The 8,763-nt window shown below is 36.8% G+C and overlaps 1 protein-coding gene across 1 annotated transcript; it reads right to left on the bottom strand.

Annotated features, from left to right (window-relative positions):
- Positions 1-2,782: 2,782 nt before the first annotated feature.
- On the bottom strand, positions 2,783-7,931 carry nr2f1b (nuclear receptor subfamily 2, group F, member 1b). The gene is made up of 3 exons (XM_048181114.1): positions 6,703-7,931; positions 5,319-5,846; positions 2,783-3,693 (listed from the first exon to the last, which is right to left on the bottom strand). Exons 1-3 carry the CDS (start codon positions 7,106-7,108, stop codon positions 3,419-3,421), a joined length of 1,209 nt encoding a protein of 402 aa, XP_048037071.1. The 5' UTR covers positions 7,109-7,931; the 3' UTR covers positions 2,783-3,418.
- Between the last annotated feature and the right edge of the window lie 832 nt (positions 7,932-8,763).

The raw sequence follows: 8,763 nt of genomic DNA, 5'->3' as shown, positions 1-8,763 counted from the left end.
CAAAGAATCCAATAAAGACTGCATTAGGATTTGGAGATTTGGAGTTCCCTTCGATTTCTGTGCAAGAAAGCCTATTGTCCAAGATCCTGGATCTTATAGATGACACGTCCCGTCTCCAGATTTCGCTATAAGCCCCCTTTCCTGGTATGCCTGCTCTGTCTTTACAGGTTGCTAATCCAAGTCCATTAAGACTTTAATGCTGCCCATGACAGGAAGACCCATATTTACATGACCTTTAAATCTGATCTTTAATTTACCCACTTCATATTTGCAGAACATCACATTTGCAGTCAGAAACCACAGCTTTCTTAGCACTATTTTACTCACAAGTGTCTATGTTTGCATTCCCACACTAGCTCCTAGGACACAGTTTCCTCTGACAGCTGTACCCTTGATCTGAGCACGTATCTAACTTCCAACAAAGACCCTCCTCGTGGCCATCAGGAATCCCCCTGTGCTTTATTCTGAGCTCCGGTTCTCCTCACGGGTCCCAAGGCACCGCCGGGGTCATGGCTAACCCAGGCACGGTGTCAGGGATTCATCTGAGATGCCATGAGTTCATGATCCATCTACGAAAGGGGGGAAACTCAGGAGGAGATCCGCACATGATGAGAGAGGTGCGGGGTCACGGAGTTCACACAGACGGTCGCAATAACTAGAGACTCTGGCTGTCAGACTCGACACATACACGGAGGAACACACACAGGTTTTCTATAACTGGGGAGATGTCACAGACTTCTGGTGTTTTTATATGGAAAAACGGATTATATTGACTATAAACTGACTAAAAGGTTTTTTTTTTTTTTTTTTTTAAGTAAACAGGTGTCTCCAAGCAGAAGCTTTGTCAGATTTAGCCCACTTCACGGAGACCATTTTTGTCACTAAATTACAAAAAATCTGTTTAAACAAATAAAATAAAGCTGTTCAAATATTGTTGTGAGATAGAAATTCCAACAGCCTGATTGAAAATCCTTGCTTTTGTATCCTGATTTAGATAAACCAAATATTTGTGTCAGTTTCAGGTAATTTTCTGTACAGCAACTAAAAAGTCAGTGTAAAAGAACGAGTTTCTTGCAATCGCGCATGCGTATTTCCATACCATATATACTGATTTGAATGACAGATAGGCCGAACAATTAGAACCGTCATAGAGGTCAGAAGACATTAGTTTAAATTTAATCGATATATTGTAAATGAATCCTTATTAAGTGAAATACATGAGGACAGTTTATTTCGTGGACAGTGTTGCCAACAAAAAACCTTTAACTGTCAAAATAATGTGATATAATTTTATTGCCATGTCAATTCAGGTTGAAATGGACCATTTTAACTCCTTAAAACAAAATAATGATGACAAAATATTATAAAAATAGATACATTTCCCAGGAAAAGTGATCAAATCAGGGCAAATACATTACCAAATATGACTAAAATGTCCAGATAGACTAAATTAACCGATACCCTCGGAAAACCCCGCCCAATCTGGCAACACTGTTCGTGGATAAACATGTTGGTTTGGGAAAGAATTTCTATCTAAAAAAAAAAAATCTACATTTCAACATTTATGCACATTTGAGTTTTTGATATATTTGATGGACATTTTGTCATTGTTGTAGTAACTATTGTTGTTTTCAAAGAAAACACGCTTCGACTTAATTCATTTTTTCATTATCACGACTGGAAACTTCTATTTGAAAGAAAATGCTTGAATTAAAGTGAGGTGAAAAAAATAAGTCTGTTTTACTTGTATAACCTGTATCGAGCTACTCAGATATCAGTAGGCTACACAGCTATTATAGCCTGGCTACATTGTATATAAGATATTCATAGCTAAACAAAAAAAAACAAGAACAACAAAAATGCAAAATGTCTCTGGAAAATGAAAGATGAGCAAGCGATTTGAGATATGGCACATATCAGCTCAGACTGAAATCCAGCACATAAAGGGCACAAACTTTAAAGTCCAATTACAATTAATCTCGTTTATTTGAAGCCTGATCTGATTAATGTGATAAGATCACAGCGCTTTCTGTACAAAACATCTCACCTGTCCAGGTTATCATCGGCCTGTGAACTGTTTTGTCTCTCTCTGATCAGATAAAATTCAAATATTTCTGATAAACATGAGCCTTTACAGGCCAAACGACTTATCTTTTTCAAGGTTAGATGGAAAAATATCGTTCCAGGCACATATTTTAATGAACCATGGTCAAAATTACTTCTACAGCGTCTTTATATACGAGTTAACTATTTTAGAAACCGGCATTTTGTTTATTTATACGCCTACAAGATATGATACTGTGAATTTCTAATTCTTACAATATTCAAAGTCAACTTTTTAGCTATATTTTATATGTAGGCTTTACTGAAGGCGCAAGCGTGTATTTTCCGTCTAAGAACATTAATAAACATCAATGAGTTCTTAGTTTTAAGGTACGAATAAAATGAAGTAACAAACGAATAGCTGATCTGTCATAATGAACAACAGCATATATCGTGTCGCATTGCGCGTTAAATTATTGCATATAAAACAAATATGCAAAATATTCCATATTTTGTAAATATTTTAAAGCCAAAATGACTTGCTAATAGTCTGGTCTCCTATACATTTAAGGGGCTTTTGTTCAAAGTTGCTGCAAAAGATCTCAAAACATTTCAAACAAAAAGTTAAAAGCATGACAAGACCACAGCGTTATGAAAATGAACATCAGTTTGTCTCGCAAAGTTCTGAAAACTATCTTTATTAGAAAAAGTAGAAACAAAAGCACATTTACGCACGAAATGATTAATGAAAATTGTTTAATCAAATGTTGCATCGTACATCAAATCCAACAGCCCCCCATCGCCCACCCTGACAGTCCAAATAATCATCTAAGGGTTTGAAAAACGATGGAAAAAAATACACCAAAACATTTATTGTCGAGCCTCAGAAAAACAAAACAAAACAAAAACATAACTTTAAGTGCTGTGGTTGATTGTTTAGATCACGTGTACAGGAAGTTAATGAGCAGGAAAATAAATACAGCAAAATAAATAATTGTTAAATCCATTGTCTCCGCTTATCAGTTGAAACAAAACGTTTTTAGGGTAACACCAATAGTGATTTTATGTCTGTTATTTTGGATGAAAGCATATCCCCTCGTTCAGATAACTAAATTAAGACATTTTGCATTTGATTTAAAATATTTAAATGGACAATTACACTGTGAGGAAATGAATCAATAAAGTCTTTATGGCACATAATATGATGCTTGACTGTTAAAAGTAGAGATCAGGAGAAAGAGAGTAAAGATATCTTCACATTTTCACAATATCATTGCTATATAAATCGACACTGAGTGAGAGAGAGAGAGAGAGAGATCAGAGAGTTTCATCCATGTTACATTTTGCTCACCAAATGTCCATCTTCATCTCCCTCTCATTGAATGGACATGTAGGGCCAGTTGAAACTGCTCCCAGATAGCAGCATATCCCTGATGAGCGTCTCAATGGGCGTTTTACCCACCAGTCGAACGAAGAAAAGCTGTTCTATGACGGAGGAGGAGACCATCCGGAGCGCGGGGAGTCTCAGCAGCAGCTTGCCGAAGCGCGTGGGCTGGTTTGGGTATTGGCTCCTCACATACTCCTCGAGCGCGCACTGAGATTTCTCCTGAAGACCTTCTATGTGCGGTACGTCTGAAAGGCCGCATGCATCTGCATACAAATGCAGGGGAGTCAAACAGACACCATGAATATAAACTCACATCATTCAAAAGGATAACATCTCTGATATATTTACATTAAAAAATGCACAAACATCTGTTATTTAACATGATTGTGTGTAATGGTTCAGACTGCAATAAATAGTAGCTAATATAATATTAGTAGTGTTTGCATGCATTTGCATAATTTTCTTAAAGAGAATTAATTTATTTGTTTGTGTCATTCAAAAGCGTTTGGCCTACAATACATCCATTCAGTAAACAAATATTTTTGCTTTCAACAAACATTGTGCATTTCAGTTTCATTTCTTAATGTTTCTGCAGGTTATTTACGATAAAATAGAAGATATAGGTTCAACGAATTACCGAAACGAATGCCTCATCCTAATTCAAAGAGTTGAACTGAAACTTCTTAGAGAGTAATTAATTAAAGCAACAGTAATAGGAAACGCATTGAATTCGAATACACTGTGAATTTATGTAGTACACACTCAATTTCAATAAAATAGGACTCTGTATTTAGGCTAACCAGCCTGTAAAAAGGCCTAGCTATAGCCTAAAACTCTTTTTATAACCTTTTCTAGGAGTATTATACTGGCGATTCAGTATTCTTCAATAAGATTTATACTTAAGGAAGTTTGACATCAGTGTGTGACTTTTAGAGGGTCTACTTTTTTTCTGTCAGTAGTCTACTAGGCTTATTATTTCTGGACGCATTCGGCAAGCTAAATGTGTTGTGACGCTGTTAGCAAACCATCTGGCGACATTTTAAACAAAACACTAAAAATATTTTGTGGTATATTTGTGGTGTGTAAATTTATAATGAATATAAAAGTAAAACTACTTCTGTTTTGTCGATGTGTCGTGTCCCATATGATCCTAACTGCAATGGAAAGCGCTCGAGCGGCATGCTGTTGCTATGGTAACCCCCTTGACTGCGCGAGCTTATGTTTACCGCGCACTCTGCCTTAAACTTGCAGTCGAACTTTGATAGTTACTTAAACATTGTTTGGAAAAAATGTATAGATATGCAAAAGTATATTTGAAACAGCTTTTTGACTTTGACCTCGTTTGGGGTGTTCAAGTTATAATGGGGAATATGGGGGGTGTAACATGTGAAGCTCCATTTTATTGGCTAGCGCTTTGCTAAGTTATGAAATTATGAAAACAGTTCATAGGCTATTTATCTGTTCACATTTGAAGGACTAAATTGAATATTTGTAGGCTTATACTACTACTTAGGCCTATAAGATTAATTGTCACACCAAAAGGAACATTTAAAAGTGATAATTTAAACCAAAACCATTCATGTTGATTAGCTTAAATGCTACAGATGCAATTTGCCAAACATCACATAATTTAATGATTCTGTTCATGTTTAACATGATAACATGTACATGGTTACTGAGTAGCCTAATGCTCAAAATAATAATGTTAGAAAACCATCATTTTTAAACAACCCTTTAATCTGATTGTGCGCATAGCCTATGGTAATTTTGACAGATTAATGGTCCATTATTTGAAACAAACATCGCGGAACAAATAGGATAATCTTATAGACACGCTCATTAAACTGTACAATAAGTTTCCTCGATCTTGAATGACTCGGGCCTATACCTGATGTGAACAGCACTATTGCTTTGGCACAGCTGTATTCGGCGGAGTCCACCTGCAGGGCCTTCAGTTTCTCCACCTGCTCCTGGAAGAACCGGATATGATCCATGAAGGCCACGACCCGATCCGCGGACATCGGGGACGCGTGAAGTCCAGCGGCGGCGAGGAGAGGAGCCACATGCAGCGGCATGGAGCTCTGCGCAGCGTTCAGAACAAAAAGTTCACTCCAGGTGAGTCTGAGGAGAGACACCTGATCCGTGATTTGAAGATCAGGAAAGAAAGGGATGTTCCTTGCCCATTCCACCGCACTGAAGAGCAAACGGGCCGCCAGCTCGCAGATGTTCTCTATGCCCATGATGTTACCGGACTGCATGCACTGGTTTCCATATCGTGAGGCTGGATATGGTTCAGCCCGAAGCAGCAGGGATATGTATCCGGATAGGTAGCATTGGCCATTCAGGGGGTCTCCATTAGCCAGCGCGTAATGGCTCGGGTTCGGCTGGTTCGGTGGCATTCTTCCTCGCTGAACCGCTATCAAAACAGGAGGAGATGGAGAAGAAATGTGTGCATGCAAATAACATAATGTTATCTTGAATAAACGCATCTCTCACCCTACTGTTTGTGTATTGAATGAACTGCAATCATTGGAATAATGAAATATCTATATTGTAAAAATAAATTGTTGGTTTAACTTAAATTAAGTTAGCCTTCCTGGTTGCCTTAATATTTTGAGTTCATTGAAATTAAAAATTTGAGTTAATATAATAAAGGCGATTGGTTTAATCAACAGAAACTCAAAAAATTATGTTGTATGAACCACATTAATTATCTAAGTTGATTTGACAAATCTATCTATCTATCTATCTATCTATCTATCTATCTATCTATCTATCTATCTATCTATCTATCTATCTATCTATCTATCTATCTAAAACACGGTTTACACAGTTAACTGAGTGCACATGAAAACACGACTTCATGTTTCATTCATTTTGACACTAAGACAATTAATATTAATTATGGTATTATGATACAATAAAGTAACTTTTCATGCAGTGATTGATTGGAAGAGGCTAACTCAGTAGTCTTGAGTTATTACTTGCATAAGATGCTTTATAAATAAGGTTAATGCTTTGTAATTATAAGTCATTTTTTGTACAAAGACAAATCCTTTAATTGTATCGCTTTTAAGTTATGCAATCTGGTATAAAGTTTATGTTTTGTTATATTCATTTATATTAGTTGATGATATATGTATAAAAAAACAAGTATAGCTATTTTATATTTATTCTTTATTTTTATTGTTATTATCATCTGTTTCTTTCTTTCTTTCTTTCTGATGCAAGTTTATGTAGGCTACAAAAGACAAAACCCACTGAACACTCACCTTCGCGTCTCATGCCCACTTTCAGGCATTTCTTGAGGCGGCAGTACTGGCACTGGTTCCTGTGGTGCTGATCCACCGGGCAGCTTCTGTTGGCACGGCACGTGTACGTTAAGTTCCGCCGAACACTCCGCTTGAAGAAACTTTTGCATCCCTCACATGTGAACTGTCCGTAGTGCTTCCCGCTGGATTTATCCCCGCAAACAACGCACTCGATGTGCTGCTGGTTCTGCGCTGAGTTCTGCCCTTTATCCTCCGCGGAGGGAAGTCCGGTGTTTGGAGAGTGCGCGGCTGCGCTCAAGCGGTGGTGATGGTGGTGGTCTCTCCCCGGTCCGCTCTGATCATCTAGAGATCCCCCCGGTGCCAGTTCCTCCTGCGGATCTCTCCACACGCTTACCACCATGGCCATGGCTGGACTGCGAACCTTTTACGCGTCTTCTCCAGAATTATTCAAGATGAAGAAGGCCGGTCGTGTTTTATCCATGCAGAAGAAACAACTGATGTGGAATGCGCATCGAAGAGACTGAAGATATGCGTCCAACAAGTTCAGACAGCCAGACTGAAAAATCACGCCGATTTAAGGAACTCCGTGTTGGTGATATCTTAGTGCGTAAAAGGGACAATCGGAAACCCCAAATGAATCAGATCCGAGGGGAGCAAAGATGCGGTGTAGCGCAGCCTTCTGTTGGCATGATTGACATGAGCATGAATTGATGAAATCTCCTCTAACTAAAAACGGCCTTATTTGGAGTATCCATAAAAACAGAGCTGAACAGACTCAACTTTGGCATGATGGTGATCCAAATGACCACACCTTAACTTGGTCTTACGCGCTTCAGTGGTGGTCTATTGAATGGTCTGTATTATGGACTCCATCAGGTATTAAAGCACAGAAGTGGGCGGCTCCTTTAAGCTCGGAAGCTCTGTTTGATTGGCCATTTAGCTCACATCCTTCCAAAGGCGACTGGATGCAATTATGTGCTTCAAGTCACTTTTTGGAAACACTGAGACTTTTATGCATTTGTATTTTTTCTCACACTGGATAGGAATAGGATTTAACATTTTAGCTATTCAAAAGATAGGTTATACTTTTTTAATCTTGACCATTACCTGAAATTCAATCTGCATGCTATGAGTTATTGATGATCATTTTTTTGCATTTGATTATTACAGTAGATTTAATCTTATGCTCATACCAGTGTATAGAAATAGAAGGACTGCCATCTAGTGTGAAAAGACAAACTATATTATGGGAAAAAAGCAAGGAGTCCAGTGCAATATAATATAATATAATATAATATAATATAATATAATATAATATAATATAATATAATATAATATAATATAATATAATATAATATAATATAATATAATATATTTAGTGCTGTCAAATGATTAATAGCGATTAATCGCATCCAAAATAAAATTTTGTTTTTACATAATATGTGTGTGTACTGTGTATAATTACTATATTTATATAATTTATATTATATATATTTAAAATTTATACATGCATGTGTATTTATATATACATAATTATACACAGTACACACATATATTATGTAAACACAAACTTTTATTTTGGATGCAATTAACCGCGATTAATCATTTGACAGCACTAAATATAATATAATTATTTATTAAAAAATGTTATTTTATTAAATAATACTTTATTGATTTTTTTTTTTTTTACATGTGAACAAGCAAGATATTTATAGGAACATATATTACAATTTTTTTATTAATAGCAGTGATTGCACTTCCAGCAGCAACTATACTTCTCATGCATAATTCAGTGAGTTCAAGGGTCAAAGTTTTGCTTTGAGTTGCTAGTGAACCTCAAGGCTCGGGATGGAGTAGGATCACATGATTGGTGGCATGTTTGTGAACAGGTTGTAGGAGCTGCAGGTTAAAGGGTCAAAGCGATACAATGAGCAAAGACAAGGACAGAGCCCAGGGTCAAAGGTCAAAAGAAAGGTCACTACTCCAAAAACAATGTGCTAGATTTAGCTAGAATGATATTTAAGCATTATTTGTATCATCATTTTTCTATGAATTCTTGCC

Source organism: Megalobrama amblycephala, linkage group LG2, assembly GCF_018812025.1.
Source record: "Megalobrama amblycephala isolate DHTTF-2021 linkage group LG2, ASM1881202v1, whole genome shotgun sequence".
NCBI lineage: Eukaryota > Metazoa > Chordata > Actinopteri > Cypriniformes > Xenocyprididae > Megalobrama > Megalobrama amblycephala.
This window is presented reverse-complemented; position numbering and strand designations above follow the sequence as displayed.